The sequence below is a fragment of the Mustelus asterias genome, chromosome 9, assembly GCF_964213995.1.
Source record: "Mustelus asterias chromosome 9, sMusAst1.hap1.1, whole genome shotgun sequence".
NCBI lineage: Eukaryota > Metazoa > Chordata > Chondrichthyes > Carcharhiniformes > Triakidae > Mustelus > Mustelus asterias.
In genome coordinates, this window is record NC_135809.1 from 22,608,932 (window position 1) to 22,629,225 (window position 20,294).

General features: G+C 41.8%; 1 protein-coding gene across 4 annotated transcripts in view; it reads left to right on the forward strand.

Moving 5' to 3' along the window:
* tbc1d30 (TBC1 domain family, member 30) overlaps positions 1-20,294 on the forward strand; it is an 82,983-nt gene that overhangs the window by 31,551 nt on the left and 31,138 nt on the right. For all 4 annotated transcript variants that reach the window (XM_078219800.1, XM_078219801.1, XM_078219802.1 and 1 more), the window contains 3 exons: positions 322-387; positions 7,472-7,597; positions 13,729-13,914. In XM_078219800.1, the coding sequence (XP_078075926.1) occupies positions 322-387; positions 7,472-7,597; positions 13,729-13,914 (378 nt within the window). The remainder of the gene's footprint in view (positions 1-321; positions 388-7,471; positions 7,598-13,728; positions 13,915-20,294) is intronic.

Here is a 20,294-nt window from a genome sequence, read left to right on the forward strand (position 1 = left end):
GTATCCGCTTCTACTACTACCTCTGGCAGCTTGTTCCAGACACTCACCACCCTCTGAATGAAAAAATTGCCCCTCTGAAAAAAACACCTGTAAAATGATAACTTTAACAAAACATTGTAGGGCTAACGGCATGTATGACATTATACATCAGAATAAATGGCTACTTTCTGAAGCCTGGGGAAAAATTAGTCAACAAATTTGATTTTACCTCACAAGAAAATTTGTGCAAATTGCTGTCTAATAGTAACTGTAAATTATAATATAACATTTCCCTGTACATCTTTTTTGCAGAATGAATTCAAACGTATTTTTTGTTTTTAGTGGTATGATGCTCTGAAAGCCGTTGCTAGGCTACCAACGGGAATCCCAAAGGATTGGAGGAAAAGGGTAAGTAATTATTAATTGTAGAGGCTATTTGTGTGCCTTTTACATCTGTCTTTATTACTAACAAATTATTTGTACATGGCCATATTCTCTTTCAAAGCTGCATATTACAAAATAATTTATTTAAATTGTGTAAAGGACTATTAAAACTGATAAGATTACAAGTATAAACTTTAGATAGAATTATAATGAGCAATAGTCTCTCACATGTATTCTTCAAATTTGATGGAAAGATCTGTTGCATTTTGTGACTTGTGACAGTAAATATTACAAAGGTGGTGAAGCTTAGTGGAAATTTATTCCAGTGTTCATAAATGATGAATAATGCATTTACGGATCAGCTCTATTTTGAGTGGAATATAAAAGATGCCCTGTAGGATATCTTTTTATATATTATGTTTGCACTATGTGCTAACTAAACAATAAAAAATATTTTAAAAATTAACAAACTAATTCTAAATGTGGACCATTTTAATTGTCTCTAGTTCATTTTTCTATTGCCAAATATAATGTCATCACCATTGAATTTTTAGGAGATGACTTCATCTAATGTGTAACTATACAGCAACAAGATGTTACTCGGTGTGAAAAACTCACAGCAACAGCAAAATTCTTACTTCAAAGCAGTGAGATACAGTGCTGAAGCAGATTTTTAAAAATCTTCATGAGTGGCTATAACATGACATGTTATTGCATTAAGTGCAGGACTGGTTAACAACAGTGATAGTTACCTCCATCTTTATACAGACTCAAGCCCTAGAATGGAAGTCAGTGTTCCCCCAAATTACTCCTCTTAGCATTATTCTAAATTCATGCCAGATCATACTGAAGATGCCCAATAATTTTTTTTAAATTAAAACATCCAACATAAGGAGTAACAGGAATACAGAGTACTGGGCTAATGGTAAGATACTTGGTAGTGTGGATGAACAGAGGGATCTGGGTGTCCATGTGCATAGATCCCTGAAAGTTGGCACCCAGGTTGATGGGGTTGTTAAGAAGGCGTACGGTGTGTTAGCTTTTATTGGTAGAGGGATTGAGTTTCGGAGCCAGGAGGTCATGCTGCAACTGTACAAAACTCTGGTGCGGCCGCATTTGGAGTATAACGTACAGTTCTGGTCGCCGTATTATAGGAAAGATGTGGAAGTGTTGGAAAGGGTGCAGAGGAGATTTACCAGGATGTTGCCTGGTATGGTGGGAAAATCATATGAGGAAAGGCTGAGGGGCTTGAGGTTGTTTTCGTTAGAGAGAAGAAGGTTAAGAGGTGACTTAATAGAGGCATACAAGATGATCAGAGGATTAGATAGGGTGGACAGTGAGAGCCTTTTTCCTCAGATGGTGATGGCTAGCACGAGGGGACATAGCTTTAAATTGAGGGGTGAGAGATATAGATGTTAGAGGTATGTTCTTTACTCAGAGAGTAGTAAGGGCGTGGAATGCCCTGCCTGCAGCAGTAGTGGACTCGTCAACATTAACAGCATTCAAATGGTTATTGGATAAACATATGGATGATATTGGAATAATGTAGATTAGAGGGGCTTTAGATTGGTTCCACTGGTCGGGGCAACATCGAGGGCAGAAGGGCCTGTACTGCGCTGTAATGTTCTATGTTCTATAAGTCAAATTCTCCATATCCAACTGTCATTTCTCACCTCAGTGGGCACACGCATTTAGCTCAAAAACAGAAAATGCTGGAGAAACTCAGCAGGTCTGACAGCATCTGTGGAGAGAGAATAGAGCCAATGTTTCAAGTCTGGATGACCCTTCGTCAGAGCTGAAAAGAAGGAAAATCGGACAAGATTTATACTCTGGGGGTAAGGACAAAAAGAGTGTAAATGGTGATGATAAAGGCTGAGAAAGATGCTAAAAGCGTCCACTAAGTGATCAGAATGTGCGAATGGCAGAACAAAAGTACAGATTGTTAGGGGACTACCTGAGGAAAGTGGCAATTGGCCAGAGGGTGGTGCGGTTTGGAGACAAGATGGGGAGCAAGATTTCAGAATTGGAAAAATAAGAATTAAAAGTGGTTAAAGTGGATAAAAATGGTTGAATGAGATGAAAAGAAGAAATGAAAAAAATGGAAATGGGATGAAGGTGGAGGGAGAGTGCATGTCTGAAGTTGTTGAACTCAATGTTCAGTCGAGAAGGCTGCAAAGTGCCCAGTCGGAAGATGAGGTGCCGATCCTCCAGTTTCCATTGGGCTTCATAAGGAAAATCGGACAAGATTTATAATATGAGTAGGTCAGATGCCATCAGAACTGCTGAGTTTCTCCAGCATTTTCTGTTTTTGTTTCAGATTCCAACATCTGCAGTATTTTGCCTTTAACACACACTTAGCTCTTGTCTATATTATATGAATTTAAACAGTTAAATCTGTCACATGCTTTTTACTCCTGGGTCAAATGCGCAGAGTGGGGAGGATTCCTGGCTCCATGAACCTGACCTTTAAAATGGCTGCTCAGATGACAAGTGTTTCGGCCCAGGTTGGGATGGACTAGAATAGGAGTCTGGGTGGGAGACCTGGGCAGAAGTGGGGAGGTTGCTGGCTGTGGAGATGGGCTGGGTGGAAGTTCTTTCTCGGGGCATTGGCACTGTATCCAGAGTTTTAAAATAAAAGTGCAAATGAAAAACATCCTTCCAGCACTTATACCTTCTGACCTCCCCCATACACTCCCAATGTCCCATTCATGCTAATCCATGCCACCTCATGCCCTGCACCAACTCCCACATCCCTTCATATTCTCCATGCCAATCGATGCCACTGTACCCATTCCATAGCCTTTTATAGCCCCTTATTAACCAACCTTAGTGCCAACACATGCCAACCCACCTACCATCCTTTGCCCTTAAACCTACCATACCAACCCACATAGAATCCACTATGGACAGACTTCAAGACCCATGCATAAATTAGGAAATATACAGATCTAAAAAATAAAGTTCTTCGTGTTTATTGCAGACTTCACTATATTGCGAAAAACACTCTCATAAATTGAAACCCACTTGCCATATTTGCATTCCTTAAACTAAATAATACATTGTAACAACAAACATTTAGTTCAAGTGCACAATCCCTTATACCAACAAGCATAGTCCCACATTGAGGAGCCAATAACCATTTGCAGCTTTCAATCAAACTGTGAAATGGCAGGAACCCCACTGTGAGAATGGATGGTTGTGAAATCGGTCCTGCAGCACTCATCTAATAATGGAAGCCTCAGGCTTATGTCAACAGGCAGCATAAAATAAGGAGCATTTTTTTAAACATTCCAGATATTTTCTTTCAAAGATTTAAAAGGCTGGACTTTTAAATGCCTTGATAGTTGGACAGGTCCCTTTAACAAGAGCATCTGATAGTTTGACAGGTCTGTTGAACATTCCAGTGAGCTTGACAGTAATGGGTTTATGAACTTTTCATGCCTATTTATGCATACTTTTAATACTTCCAATGGGCAGTTGACCTACCCCAGTGGGCAGCTGACCTACCCCAGAGGGAACCTGTCTCCCCCAAAGGGGTATTTTAATTTCCAAAGGAGTACCCTGGCTATCCAAACAAATCCACTGAGTTCAAATCTGCTTTTACTGGGTCTTATCTGTACAGGCGGGTTTCACAATCCTGACCTACCAAAACCTCAATTCAATGGAGGCAGCTGGTGACTTATATGGCCAGTTGCCTCCGTGATACGTGCCCCACTCTGCCCCCAATGCCATACTGCGAAAATGGGAATTGCTGTGTTCAGAGGTGGAACTTCCTATTTATGGGCATTTCTGCAATTTTCACCATGACAACAGTCCCTCCATCATAGCAAAAATCTGGGCTGTAGTCTCCTCAATTTGTAGTAATATATTTCCTATTACATCTGATGATCACTTTCTCTCCAGCTACTTATACAAAAGCACTTTGACAAACAACTAACATTGTGGATTACTTATTATTATTCTTGTATTTGATGTGAAAAGAGAATTGTAAATTGTAATTCCTCACTTTCAAACACTATACGGTATCTTTTGAATCTACTTGCTCCATTTAGAATCATTTTGGCAGAAACATTTATTGTTGAGAGCTTGATTGTTTATTTAAATACTATTAGTTGCCAGCAATAATGCACTGGCTGTGTTGTGATACAGCAGATTGATTAATGCAATATGCAACTTAGTTCTGCTCAGGAACAAGAACTTAAAACAATTGCAATGCATTTTATAAACGTGTAATATACTACTAATCTGAAAATAGCGCAGTTGTATGAGACAAAAAGTAATCAGTGCAGCGATGTTTTAAATTTGAATTAAGTGAGTGGACAAGGATATAATTTGCCAAATACAAAGGCATTCAGAGTTTGGACCATTTCACTCGGCAATGTGGTCAGCAGTCACAAAAGAGAATTTATTTTAACAAAAGTGAAGATTTACTGATTTCATACTCGTTAAATGTTTTGTAAATGTAAAATGTTTTAATGAAAATTTAGGGCCTTCTTTTTGGTCACCCCTCCTAATTTCTCCTCCTTTGGCTTCGTATTAATTTTTGATTAAGCTTCTACGAAGTACTTTGGGATGCTTGTCTACATTAAATGTGTGACGATACTGTGCCTTTAAGAAATGTATTGATATCATGTTTCTTGTGAAGGGATTTTTTTTAGAATTCAGCTCAGTTTGGATGGTGCTGATCTGTCTGATCCTGGCAGCCCACATGTTGAGAATGTAGAAGTATGATCAATCCGAGATACTGGGGTGTTTGTTTTAATCTGAGTTAATGCATTGTTTTTCCCCTGGAGTTTCAAGAGTAGGGCTTAATTAGGTTGATTGACAAGAGCTAGAGTTATGTGCTAATGAGAGGAGTTAAGCTTACAGGGGAAAAAAATCAAGCTTAGTTTTCTGCTTGGGTCTGCAAGAAGCAAGATGTGTTTTTTTTCTCTCTCTGGAGTCTGCTGTTTAGGACCTGCTAGAAAATAGATATATCTCTCCAGAAGTGCTCTGGAGGCTTGAGGACTGGCAGCCCACTTAAGCCTGTGTTTGTTTGCTAACTGCTTATGTTGAGTTTAATTCTATGAGGAATATTGCTTAAATTTAATCTAATAGAGATGGGTTACCAGTTGAGAATTGAACCTTGTCATGTTTAAGTATTTCAATTGGTAAAAGTTAGGCTAATTCATTTTGTTATAGTTTAACTTCAAACTTTAAATTCAAACTTGATTGAATTTTTTGAGGAGGTAACTAAGTGTGTTGATGAAGGTAGGGCAGTTGGTGTCATTAGTAAGGCGTTTGATAAGGTCCCCCATGGTCGGCTTATGATGAAAGTGAGGAGGTGTGGGATAGAGGGAAAGTTGGCCGATTGGATAGGTAACTGGCTGTCTGATCGAAGACAGAGGGTGGTGGTGGATGGAAAATTTTCGGATTGGAGGCAGGTTGCTAGCGGAGTGCCACAGGGATCAGTGCTTGGTCCTCTGCTCTTTGTGATTTTTATTAATGACTTAGAGGAGGGGGCTGAAGGGTGGATCAGTAAATTTGCTGATGACACCAAGATTGGTGGAGTAGTGGATGAGGTGGAGGGCTGTTGTAGGCTGCAAAGAGACATAGATAGGATGCAAAGCTGGGCTGAAAAATGGCAAATGGAGTTTAACCCTGATAAATGTGAGGTGATTCATTTTGGTAGGACTAATTTAAATGTGGATTACAGGGTCAAAGGTAGGGTTCTGAAGACTGTGGAGGAACAGAGAGATCTTGGGGTCCATATCCACAGATCTCTAAAGGTTGCCACTCAAGTGGATAGAGCGGTGAAGAAGGCCTATAGTGTGTTAGCTTTTATTAACAGGGGGTTGGAGTTTAAGAGCCGTGGGGTTATGCTGCAACTGTACAGGACCTTGGTGAGACCACATTTGGAATATTGTGTGCAGTTCTGGTCACCTCACTATAAGAAGGATGTGGAAGCGCTGGAAAGAGTGCAGAGGAGATTTACCAGGATGCTGCCTGGTTTGGAGGGTAGGTCTTATGAGGAAAGGTTGAGGGAGCTAGGGCTGTTCTCTCTGGAGCGGAGGAGGCTGAGGGGAGACTTAATAGAGGTTTATAAAATGATGAAGGGGATAGATAGAGTGGACGTTCAAAGACTATTTCCTCGGGTGGATGGAGCTATTACAAGGGGGCATAACTATAGGGTTTGTGGTGGGAGATGTAGGAAGGATATCAGAGGTAGGTTATTTACGCAGAGAATGGTTGGGGTGTGGAATGGACTGCCTGCAGTGATAGTGGAGTCAGACACTTTAGGAACATTTAAGCGGTTATTGGATAGGCACATGGAGCACACCAGGATGATAGGGAATGGGATAGCTTGATCTTGGTTTCAGATAAAGCTCGGCACAACATCGTGGCCCGAAGGGCCTGTTCTGTGCTGTACTGTTCTATGATCTATGTTCTAATAACTGTATTGTTAAAATAAAGTTTGTTTTGATAAAAGCTTCCCAGTGGGTCAATGGAATCACACCTGGAGTGAAACACTTTATCCTCAAACTAATGCCAAATAAAAAGTAGTTGGGATCTCGTCTAAATACATAATATTGCCTTGGGGGTTCTGATCTGATCCCTAACAAATGCAATATGTAAACATAAGCTGTTGTTCTTTAGTAAGGTTAACACACTTCTTTCATCGTGGTGCCAATGATTTGCACTACATCGTTGCATGGTGGCACAGTTATTAGCACTGCTGCTTCACGTGGGCTTGCGGGCAAAGGGCCTGTGTGGGTTTGTTGTCAGTGCAGGCTTGATGGGCTAAATGGCTGCCTCCTGCACTGTATGGATTTTATGATTCTATGATCTAATGAGACATCTATGAAGAAAAGAATAAAGCAGGCAGACCACATTTACACTTAAATCAGTTGTGGCCTATTTACAGATCATATTACATTTTATATAACTTGATATTACTGTACTTACCATCATTAAAATCTAAAAACTCAAGAAGCTGGACATTAATATAAGCGAGCTCTTTGTTTCATTTCTGAAGAAGAAGTTCAGCCATTTAGATTCTAGTGCATCTGTTAAAGCTTCCTGAATTTAATGGATTGTGTAACTTGTTGTACTATCTATTTCCCCTCAGGTTTGGCTGACTCTAGCAGATCAATACTTGCATAGCATCTCAATTGACTGGGAGAAGACGATGCGTTTTGCCTTTAATGATAGGAGCAACCCTGATGATGATTCTATGGGCATTCAAATAGTGAAGGTAATGCCAAGTCTGGCATTGTGCATGCACACGCATATGCAGCTGTAAATTACAAGTGGATGGGCTGTATGTCTAAGGGGACTAGGACTACATTGCCTTTAAAAAGTTTAGTTTTTGACACTTTACTTGGTACATTTTCCAATTTTGAAGTAGAATTTATTGTTTCCTTCACACAAGATATTATAATCTAATTTGAAGAGAAAACATTTATAATGATGGCTGTGTACATTATGACATTTATTAGCATTGTGTCCATTAATTTAACTCTTGTGACAGCGAGGAATTGGAAACATTGAATTTCTTTAGAATTTTGTTTTGGAAGGTTTTGGAATGATTCACTAAATAATTTCTCCTCTCACAGCCCATCCATTTTGTGAAAGAAATCTAATGCACATTGTTTTCTAATTGTCCTCTTTTGTGAAGTAATATTGCTCTCTACTGTCAAAACTGTTTTATTTCAGTCTTGAATGGCTGGTAGATTTCGCTGTAGACGTGGAGAATGAAGGACAGCGAGAGGATCCTTCACTCCAAGATACCTAATTAGCACTATCTCATTACACAAGAGAATGAAGGACAGAGGGGGAGTTGGAATGTTTTCAATGTAAAGCTGGAAGTGCTGAAGGTTTGATCAGAGACTAAGGGAGATGTATCTTATCTTGATAACTCTGTTATGATCATTGAGCTTCTTTTGGCGTTGCAACCATGCCCTGGGAGCTAAGCTTCTTTAAGTGGTGACAGAAATGTCAGATTTCTTCCAGCTGGCCACCCTGACCTTTAAACAGGCATGTAGCAAATGAACAGCACAGGTAATGCTGGCTGTATTGCCCAGGAGAAGACAATGGTGCAGTGGTAACATCACTGGACTAGTAATCCAGAGGCCCAGACCAATGCTCTAGGGACATGGGTTCAATGCTAGTGGAATTTAAATACAATTAATTAAAATCTGGAATATGTTGCGAAGTTGAGTTTGTGAAGTTGGAATTTGATATTGATAAAGATGTTTTAAAAATTGTAAAAATGCTAGAGGGAAAATAAACAATGCATAGTCCCTTTAAAAGCTGGTTTTGTTTCAGTGCTTGGAGGCTTAAAATGCAAAGTACACACTGAATCCAAGCTGAAACATTTGTATCCAAGGCCAGGTAACAGGTTTCAGGAATTTGAATGTTTTTGAATTTTGCCCAATCAATTTAAAGCAGACACTCAGATATCAAGAACCTATTACATTTGAATTTGATGATGTTGACAAAATCAGACCAATCTTATTGTAGGAAAAGTGATAGGTCATCACAGGTATAAAAGAGAGCGCAAGTGGGGAAAACAGGAGATAGCAACTGCCACCGCTCAAGTCTCGAGAGGGAGAGAGCAGCTCTCCACCCTGCCAGCTTCAGATGTCTCTTAAGAAAATGCAGCATCTAACCAGCGAAAGGTACAAATCAGAAAGAATTTGCAGACAAAGAAACCAACCGAGAAACTCCAGAAGATCCGGAAAGACACAAAACCTGGTTTGAGAGTGACTGAATTCTATTATTTTGTTTTGTTAATGAATGGATATTATATTTATTTGAACAGCTTTCCAGTATAATCTTATTTTTTTATGTTACTTGTTTAAAGTTCCCTGTTAGTTAAATAAATAAATTGTTAAGTGTTCATCTTAAAGGGCAGGACATGCATGAAATGCACCCGTTCAGGTGGTCCCAGGCAGATATTTCTGTTTAGTTAACCACTAAACGTTACTGAAGGACAGTTCACCTTCCCACACACTTTTAACAGGTTATGAGGCATGGTATTCCTCTTTGGGGGACTTGACTCCGCATTTAAAAAGGGGATCAACCTCTGTGTCGTAACAAATATAAAGCAAGTCTCAGTAATGGTGACCATAAAACTATCATTGCCTGTTGTAAATAAAACCACCTGGTTCATTAATGTCCTTTAGGGAGTGGAATCTTTACCTGGCCTGGCCTACATGTGATCCAGTTGACTCAGTTCAAGAGCAATTCGAGATGGGAACAAAATGCTGGCCTTGTCAGTGATGCCCACATCCCAAGAAAGAATTTTTAAAAATCTTCTAAATGAAGTCCCAGTATATATTTAATTTGCTGACCACCTGAACGGGTGCATTTCGTGCATGTCCTGCCCTCTGCATTCTTGTTTCCATATGCAATTGAAACGCTAGGCCATTATCTCTCCAGCAATCCCTCCCCCTCACAATTAACATTTAATATTTCCAATAGCTGTACATTCATATGAAGACAAAATGATTTCATGGCCAATTGATCATTCTGGTATTAACCTTGTTTGCTTATCTGTGTTTGCTTACCAGTGTTATTATTCAGCTGTCAAGATGCAGTAGCTGCTGTACGTTTGTTTGTTTTCACTGTAAGTTATTAATACCCACTGTAACTCCAGGCTCCGTATCTAGAAAAGAAAGCATTTAAAGGATGTCAGGGTAACCTGACAACGGTGTCCTTCCATGACGTACATTGTGATGGCTACTGGTGTGGAGTACGTATCAGTAACTGAAAAAATAACACTGGTGGCCTCCCGGTTCTGTTGGCTTGGCATTTGGAATTTGCTTTTATATTACATGAAGGCTGAAGTGTGGAGTATCTGCAAACATCAATAGAAAAATGCAAATCAAAGCCTTTTTCTTTTTATCCTTAATTCAGGGATCAAAGCCTTTTGCTTTTTATCCTTGATTCAGGGATGTCTGTATAACTACACATTGGTACTAAATTTATTGTTTTTTAAAAGTTTGTTCACAGAACGTATGACGTTAGCAAAGCAGAATTAATTTTCCATCCCCAATTGTTCTTCGGGCACTGACACTCAACCACACAAATGTAACCTCACTATCCTGACCAGTAACTGACGTGATTGGGCCATTCTCTTATGTTCGGTTGATTGAGTGAAATTTAAAGTTATCTGTTCAATTGCCAATCAAATATCCAATTGCTTAAAAGTGAATTTATCAAAATCAGTCAGTACCAATGAGGAACTAAGTGATCAAATCACTCCGTTTGATCGAAAGGGCTCAACTTCAATTAATGTGCAAAGAAAAAATCCTACAATTATACAGAAACTTTCACAACTGCAAGAAACCTCAAATTTCTAGCCAATGGTGTCCTTTTGAGATGTAATTACCATACAACCAATAGCAGATACACTCTTCGGTGATATTCATGTTGCTCTGGTCACTGACGGGGAAATTCTCCTGTCCCGTCCACCATGGGAATCGTACTCTGGATGGGGGGGGAACAGCATGTAAAGGTCCATTGAACCCGGGCGGGATTTTCCGGTTTTGGGGTGGCCGGAAAATCCTGCCCTCAGACTCTTATTTATTAGTCACAAGTAAGGCTTACATTAACACTGCAGTGAAGTTACTATGAAATTCCCCTAGTCGCCACACTCCGGCACCTGTTTGGGTCAATGAACCTAACCAGCACATCTTTCAGACTGTGGGAAGAAACCAGAGCACCCGGAGGAAACCCACACAGACATGGGGAGAACGTGCAAACTCCACACAGATAGTGACCGAAGCTGGGAATCGAACCCGGGTTCCTGGCGCTGTGAGGCAATGGTGCTAACCACTGTGCCACCGTACCGTCCTACTTCTTCAAAAAACATCATGGGATCTTTCTCATTCACTTGAGCAGGCAGATGTGACCTTAATCTGACACTCATACAAAAATCAGCAGCTCCAATAATCTTTATTTAAGAAAGAATGTAAGTGCATTGAAACAGTTCGGAGAAGGTTTACTAGACTAAAACCAGGAATGGACGGGTTGTCTTATGAGGAAAGGTTAGAGATGTTAAGGTTTGTATCTGCTAGAATTTAGAAGAGTTGGTTCTTATGGAAAAATCTAGAACTAGGGTCATTGTTTAAAAAGAAGAGGTCGCCCATTTAAGACAGAGAACGGGAAAATTGTGTTTTTCTCCGAAAATAGTGAACTTCCTTCCTCAAAAGACAGTGGATACAGAGACTTTGAATATTTTTCAGTCAGAGCTGGATAGATTCTTGATAAATAAGGGGATGAAAGGTTATCAGGAGTGGGTGAAATGTTACAATCAGTTCAGCCATGATCTTATTGAATGGCGGAGCAGGCTCGAGGGGCCGAGTGGCCTACTCCAGCTCCTAAATCATATGTTTGGATAATGCTCCATTCCCGCATTACTCGCTGAACTATAAGCCTAAATTGTGGGCTCAAGTCTTGGACTCTGAACATCTAACTTAGAAGAAATAGTAGTGCCACATGACATCTCTGAAGGCTTGCATAGTGTGCATTGGAACATAGATAGGGGCTTCAGTTTGGTCATAAAAACTCCTGTGATCTGCTCTCCCCCAGTTTAGTGCAAGTAAATCCTGTCGGCTTGTTATTTTCATAGGGCTGAGGTGCAGCAAAATGAGACAGACTACCATGAAGTTTGCTCAGGATGACAGGATTTACTTTTATTTGTGTGTAGGGATGTGAGCATCAGTGGCTAGGCCATCATTTGCTGTTCATCCATAATTGTCCTTGAGAAGGTGGTGCAAAGCCACCTTCTTAAACTGCTGCAGTACATGTGTTGTAGGAACAGCCGTGTTGTAGGAACAGCCGTGCTGTTAGTAGAGAGCTCCATGATTCTGAGCCAGCGACAGTGAAGGAACAGCGGTATACTTCCAACTCGGGATGTTGTGTGGCTTAAAAGAGAACTTGTAATTGGTGGTGTTCCCATGTGGCTGCTGCCCTTTTTCAGTTGTTAGAAGCTGTGGATTTGGAAGTTGGTCTTGAAGGAGCCTTGCCGAGTGCTGCAGTGCATCTTAAATATTATGATACTCAAAGCTTCTTGAGTGCTGTTGGAGCAGTATTGCATCACACTCCTGATTTTTGCCTTGTAGATGGTGGACAGGTTTTGGGGAGTCATGAAGTGAGTTGCTCACTGCAGAATTCCCAGCCTCCGAACTACACTTAGAGCCATATAAAAATAAGGGCGGCACAATGGTTAGCACTGCTGCCTCAGAGCGCCAGGGACCCAGGTCAGCTTCAATTCCGGCCTCAGGTCACTGTCTGTGCGGAGTTTGCACTTTCTCCCCGTGTCTGCGTGGGTTTCTTCCGGTTGCTCCGGTTTCCTCCCACCTTCCAAAGATGTGCGGATTAGGTTGATTGGCCACGGTAAATTGACCTGAGTGTCAGGGATTAGCAGGGTAAATGTGTCTGGTTGCGGGTATAGGGCCTGGGTTGGGATTGTGATCGGTACAGACTTGATGGGCCGAATGGCCTCCTTCTATACTGTAGAGATTCTATGGTTATGACTACAAGGAGTCTGGAAGATTTGTCCCTGTGTGCCTGGGGTAGGGGTGAGAGGGTGCTTGTCGGGTGTGGGCAAGAATCACTGGAGTAAGCCTTACTTTTTCATTCCATTTGGAACTTCTCGCAAAACTAAGAGAAATGGCTTTTGAAAGTCACTCAATGTTACAACTCTGTAAAATGGGAGAAGCGAACCCGTTGGAAGCTGGGAGTGACTGATTCCTGTAAAAACTGCAATTCTGTGGAGAGTGGGCAGTGAAGTGTAACTGTGGTGTAGGGTTTTCAGTTATGCTAAAATGTTAAATGGGGGTTGTCTTTTCCATTATTCATGTAATTTGAGTCTGTGTCTTTATATGCCCTGTTTGTGAACAGAATTCCCACTCACCTGAAGAAGGGGTTTGGAGCTCCGAAAGCTTGTGTGGCTTTTGCTACCAAATAAACCTGTTGGACTTTAACCTGGTGTTGTTAAACTTCTTACTGTGTTTACCCCAGTCCAATGCCGGCATCTCCACATCATGATTTCCATAGGGTGACAGTGCTATTTGCCTACTGAATGTTGTTTGCTTGTTGTTGCTTTTTGTTTGTTACTGTAAAAGTTTTACAAAAGTATGAGTCTTGTTGTGAAATTTAAATTGGTCATTGCAACCAAATCTCTTGTTTTAAGTTATCTGTCTCTCCTGGAATTGTAACAAGCTGAAACCACATTTGCTAACAAAGCCTTTACAGATTTATTAACATCACTGTGCAAAAACAAATCCAGGCTCCTAAATTGATCATTGTTCTAAACACTTCAAAATGCGGTTCTAGAATGTAAATAAAGATTGACTTATAATTGTTTGTTTCCAGGATCTCCACAGAACAGGTTGCAGTTCTTACTGCGGGCAGGAGGCTGAGCAGGATCGGGTGATGCTGAAGCGAGTCCTTCTTGCGTATGCTCGCTGGAACAAATTTGTAGGCTATTGCCAAGGTTTCAATGTACTTGCTGCGCTCATATTGGAAGTGATGGAAGGGAATGAAGGAGATGCACTGAAGGTAAGTGCAGCGATGCAGAACAAGTTTGCTGATACAGTTAAAGAAATAAACACATTGCAATTTGATATAGTGCTTCATTACATCATTGGAAATTCTGTTTGCATTGATATACAGTTGAACAGCATTGCTGACGAGATCTGTTTAGTGGGGCAGCACGATGGCACAATGGTTAGCACTGCTGCCTCACAGCGCCAGGGATCCAGGTACAATTCCAGCCTTGGGTGACTGTGGAGTTTGCACATTCTCCCTGTTTCTGCCTGGGTTTCCTCCAGGTGTTCTGGTTTCCTCCCACATTCCAATGATGTGCAGGTCAGGTCGATTGACCATGCTAAATTGCCCCTTAGCTCCCAAAGATGTGGATTGGCCATGATCAATGTGTGGGGTTCTGAGGATAGGGCAGGGGAATGGGCCTAAGTAGTCAAAGAGATTGGTTTTGTGACAAAACGACGTGATACATTTCAGATCAGATTCTTGCTTTATCTTCAGGCTAAAAGTTCACACTTTCTTTTCTTTATCAGTGCATATCTATTGATATATCATTGACAATGCAATCACCTAAACTGAATCAGATACCAATTTCAATTTTTATTGATGATTGTTGAGTGTTAAGTTGCTGTTTCAATTGCTATGAATTCTGACTTGGGACTTTACGTATAAAATCATATTATTCAATAAACTTTACCACAGCTTTGCAGAAACATGGTGGTGTGCTCTTTCAGTTAAATTCCAGACCATTTGTTCTTTAATTATTCAATGAACTTACAAGATAGGATTAATCTTCCATAGCGCAGCTCAGGGTGGAATTTTCCATTCCGGAAACTAAATGCAGGAAAGTTGGTGTGATTCCTGCTGCTGATTTTCTGCCTTTCAGCTATTTTATTATACAACAACAAGCAGCTCATCGAATCCTGGGTTGGGGGGGACAGTATCCACCCCACTGTTACCTCATGGGGTTGAAGGTCCTGCCACTATATTTAAATAGCTCCTGTACTGACATTCATTCACTGCAGGCCAGGTGTGGAGTAAACTTCTGCTTTACCATAGTGCCCAAACACACTCAACCTACAGCTGCTGGGTTCAATGAGGCCTCCCTGGAGGAAAGGCAGGGGATCCTCTTTCCTTGGGATGGAAATATGAGGTCCACTTGGCCGTGCTGGCCTGGGAGGAGGTCATCAGGGAGCTTAGCACGTTTCATGAGAAACGAAATAGGACCTCTCGAGGAGTCAGGGAGCGGTCCTTGGGCACCTTAAAGAGAGAAGGACCGCCAGCCAAACACCATGGAGATATCCACCCAGGACACTCCTGCTGCTCCAAATCCTCTGTGACCCCTCAACTCACAGCAGGTCAGGCTGAGGAGTGTGCATATGCCCCAGAATAAGAGACCCTTAGCAGGCTGGTGCCATCGAGGCTTTGGGCCTCTAGAGAATTCCCGCCAAAGTTATCTCAGACAACAGGGACTAGCAGTCAGCAGGCTGCCTCCACCTCTGCTGTGGATGTTGGGGCTATGCCTAGACATAGCAGTCGAATACGAAAAATGGAGAAGTATTGAATACACGATGGTGACATAGAGGTTTACAGCATGGAAACAGGCCCTTAAGCCCAACTTGTCCATGCTGCCCTTTTTTACTTAAACCCCTAAGCTAATCCCAATTGCCCACATTTGGCCCATATCCCTCTATACCCATCTTACCAATGTAACTATCTAAATGCTTTTTAAAAGAAAAAATTGTACCCGCCTCTACTACTACCTCTGGCAGCTTGTTCCAGACACTCACCACCCTCTGTGTGAAAGAATTGCCCCTCTGGACACTTTTGTATCTCTCCCCTCTCACCTTAAACCTATGCCCTCTAGTTTTAGACTCCCCTATCTTTGGGAAAAGATATTGACTATCTAGCTGATCTGTGCCCCTCATTATTTTATAGATCTCTATAAGATCACCCCTCAGCCTTCTATGCTCCAGAGAAAAAGGTCTATCCAGCCTCTCCTTATAACTCAAACCATTAAATCCAGGTAGCATCCTAGTAAATCTTTTCTGCACTCTTTCTAGTTTAATAATATCCTTTCTATAATAGGGTGACCAGAACTGCGCACAGTATTCCAAGTGTGGCCTTACCAATGTCTTGTATAACTTCAACAAGACGTCCCAACTCCTGTATTCAATGTTCTGACCGATAAAACCAAGCATGCCGAATGCCTTCTTCACCACTCTATCCACCTGTGACTCCACTTTCAAGGAGCTATGAACATGTACCCCTAGATCTCTTTGTTCTGTAACTCTCCCCAACGCCCTACCATTAACTGAGTAAGTCCTGCCCTGGTTCAATCCACCAAAATGCATCACCTCGCATTTGTCTAAATTAAACTCCATCTGCCATTTGTCAGCCCACTGACCCAATTGATCAAGATCCTGTTGCAATCGGAGATAACTTTCTTTACTGTCCACTATGCCATCAATCTTGGTGTCATCTGCAAACTTACTAACCAGGCCTCCTATATTCTCATCCAAATCATTAATGTAAATGACAAATAACAGTGGACCCAGCACTGATCCCTGAGGCACACCGCTGGTCACAGGCCTCTAGTTTGAAAAATAACCTTCTCCAACCACCCTCTGGCTTATGTCAAGAAGCCAATTTTGTATCCATTTAGATACCTCACCCTGGATCCCGTGAGATTTAACCTTATGCAACAACCTACCATGTGATACGTTGTCAAAGACCTTGCTAAAGTCCATGTAGACAACATCAACTGCACTACCCTCATCTACCTTCTTGGTTACCCCTTCAAAAAACTCAATCAAATTTGTGAGACATGATTTTCCACTCACAAAGCCATGCTGACTGTCCCTAATCAGTCCTTGCATCTCTAAACCCCTGTAGATCCTGTCTCTCAAAATACCTTCCAACAATTTACCCACCACAGATGTGAGGCTCACTGGCCTGTAGTTCCCAGGCTTTTCCCTGCAGCCCTTTTCAAACAAAGGCACATTTGCCACTCTCCAATCTTTAGGCACCTCACCCGTGACTATCGATGATTCAAATATCTCTGCTAGGGGACCGCAATTTCCTCCCTAGCCTCCCACAATGTCCTGGGATACACTTCATTCATGTCCCGGGGATTTATCTACCTTGATGCGCTTTAAGATTTCCAGCACCTCCTTCTCTGTAATATGTACACTCCTCAAGACATCACTATTTATTTCCCCAAGTTTCCGAACATCCATGCTTTTCTCAATAGTTAATACTGATGAGAAATATTCATTTAGGATCTCACCCATCTCTTGTGGATCTGCACACAGATGACCTTGTTGATCCATAAGAGGCCCTACTCTCTCCCTTGTTACTCTTTTGCTTTTTATGTATTTGTAGAAGCTCTTTGGATTCTCCTTTGCCTTATCTGCTAAAACAATCTCATGTCCCCTTTTTGCCCTCCTGATTTCTCTCTTAACTCTACTCCTACATTCCCTATACTCTTCAAGGGATTCACTTGATCCCAGCTGCCTATGCATGTCATGTGCCACTTTCTTCTTCTTGACCTGGGCTTCAACATCCCGAGTCATCCAGGGTTCCCTACTTCTGCCAGCCTTGCCCTTCACTCTAAGAGGAATATGTTTACCCTGAACCCTGGTGAACACACTTTTGAAAGCCTGACTTACCAGACGTCCCTTTGCCTTCCCCCAGACTCCACCAATTAACTTTTGAAAGTTCCTGCCTGATACCATCAAAATTGGCCTTGCCCCAATTTAGAATTTTAACTTTTGGGCCAGACCTATCATTCTCCATAGCTATCTTAAAACTAATAGAATTATGGTCACTGGTCCCAAAGTGATCCGTCACCAACACTTCTGTCACCTGCCCTTCCTTATTTCCCAAGAGGAGGTCAAGTTTTCCCCCCTCTCTAGTTGGGGCATTCACATACTGAATGAGAAATTCCTCCTGAATACACTCAACAAATTTCTCTCCGTCCAAGCCTCTAGTACTATGGCTGTCCCAGTCAATGTTGGGAAAGTTAAAATCTCCGACTATTACCACCCTATTTTTCTTGGATGAACACATGGGTGTTCATTCACTGTAAATAATCTGCACTATTAGAAATATATTTGGCAATTATTTCTCTCCAAATCTCAGAGTTTGAATGGCTAATCGATGTAATGCAAGGTCCTACATTCATTCATTGAACTAAATGAACTTCCCCCGATTACCTCCCATTTTGTCCTTCAGTTCCATTAAATCTCACTCAGTCTAATCACAGTGGTTCACCTTTAGTTCCACATCTGTGACATGAACAAAGGCGCTTCAGATGTGAAAATGATGGCTGATAATACGCATGTAACCCTTGCATCTCAGGCAGATATTATGTGACCCCATGAGAATTGTTCATCAAAGTTCATGATGATTCTAATAAGAACATAAGAAATAGGAGCAGGAGTAGGTCATCTAGCCCCTCGAGCCTGCCCCGCCATCCAATAAGATCATGGCTGATCTGAAGTGGATCAGTTCCACTTACCTGCCTGATCTCTATAACCCCTAATCCCTTTACCGATCAGGAATCCATCTATCCGTGATTTAAACATATTCAACGAGGTAACCTCCACCACTTCAGTGGGCAGAGATTTCCAGAGATTCACCACCCTCTGAGAGAAGAAGTTCCTTCTCAACTCTGTCCTAAACTGACCCCCCTTTATTTTGAGGCTGTGCCCTCTAGTTCTAGCTTCCTTTCTAAGTGGAAAGAATCTCTCCACCTCTACCCTATCCAGCCCCTTCATTATCTTATAGGTCTCTATAAGATCCCCCCTCAGCCTTCTAAATTCCAATGAGTACAAACCCAATCTGCTCAGTCTCTCACAAACCCAATCTGCTCAGTCTCTCACAAACCCAATCTGCTCAGTCTCTCACAAACCCAATCTGCTCAGTCTCTCACTGCACTATTAGATTCTGTCACTGTTGCGCTGAAGTCTCGCGTTTGTGGATGTTATATTTGTCAAGACCAACATTGGTGTCATTTCACCCAAATGTACTTTGCAATGGTGCTTATTTTAGGGCTGAGTTTTTGGGAAAATTAGGATTCTTTCCCAGTGCCCCACTGGCTCTTATTCCTGATGGTGATGGTCTTCCCTGAGGTGGGCCAATTGGTGACGGACCCTTCCTCTCCTTATTCTAATCAAAGTTCTCAAGAAGGCAGTGTTGCCTGCAGTCTACATTCTCCATTCCTTGTATCTGCAAATGGATATAACTAAGCAACTTTCCCTCAATCTACACATGACATACCAAAGCTACACCTTATAGGATGAGATCACCCTATAGAAATCATGGAAATCATAGAAACCCTACAGCACAGAAAGAGGCCATTCGGCCCATCACGTCTGCACCGACCACAATCCCACCCAGGCCCCACCCCCACATCCCGACATATTTTACCCACTAATCCCTCTAATTTACGCATCTCAGGACACTAAGGGCAATTTTTAGCATGGCCAATCAACCTAACCCGCACATCTTTGGACTGTGGGAGGAAACCGGAGCACCCGGAGGAAACCCACGCAGACACGAGGAGAATATGCAAACTCCACACAGACAGTGACCCAAGCTGGGAATCGAACCCGGGTCCCTGGAGCTGTGAAGCAGTAGTGCTAACCACTGTGCTACCGTGCCGCCCAAAGGTTGGCATATGATTCAACTATCCCTTCTGGTGTGTCTGATTTTGATTTGATTTGATTTATTATTGTCACTTGTATTAACATACAGTGAAAAGTATTGTTTCTTGCGCGCTATACAGACAAATCATACCGTTCATAGAGAAGGAAATGAGAGTGCAGAATGTAGTGTTACAGTCATAGCCCTAGGGTGTAGAGAAAGATCAACTTAATGCAAGGTAAGTCCATTCAAAAGTCTGACAGCAGCAGGGAAGAAGCTGTTCTCGAGTCAGTTAGTACGTGACCTCAGACTTTTCTATCTTTTTCCCGAAGGAAGAAGGTAGAAGAGAGAATGTCCGGGATGCGTGGGGTCCTTAATTATGCTGGCTGCTTTGGCGAGGCAGCAGAAAGTGTAGACAGAGTCAATGGATGGGAGGCTGGTCTGTGCATTCACAATCAGGGTGTTTATTAGGGCCAAAGGACCCAAGTCTCAGCCTTGTATTGGTTGTCCCCGATGGCTTTGACAATAATGATCGATACCCAATCCTTGCATTTATGCAGTGACTGCAAGCATGGTGCTTTGATTGCCATGACCAGTGCACTGAGACTGAGGCTTGCAAGCTCCACGCTTCCTCCATTGGCCATTGATTCTGACATGCTTATGTAAGGATCTGATACCAATTGAGACTGTATGTGCCACCGCACCTAAACATAATGTATTCTTGCCTGAATGTGCACCAATACTAA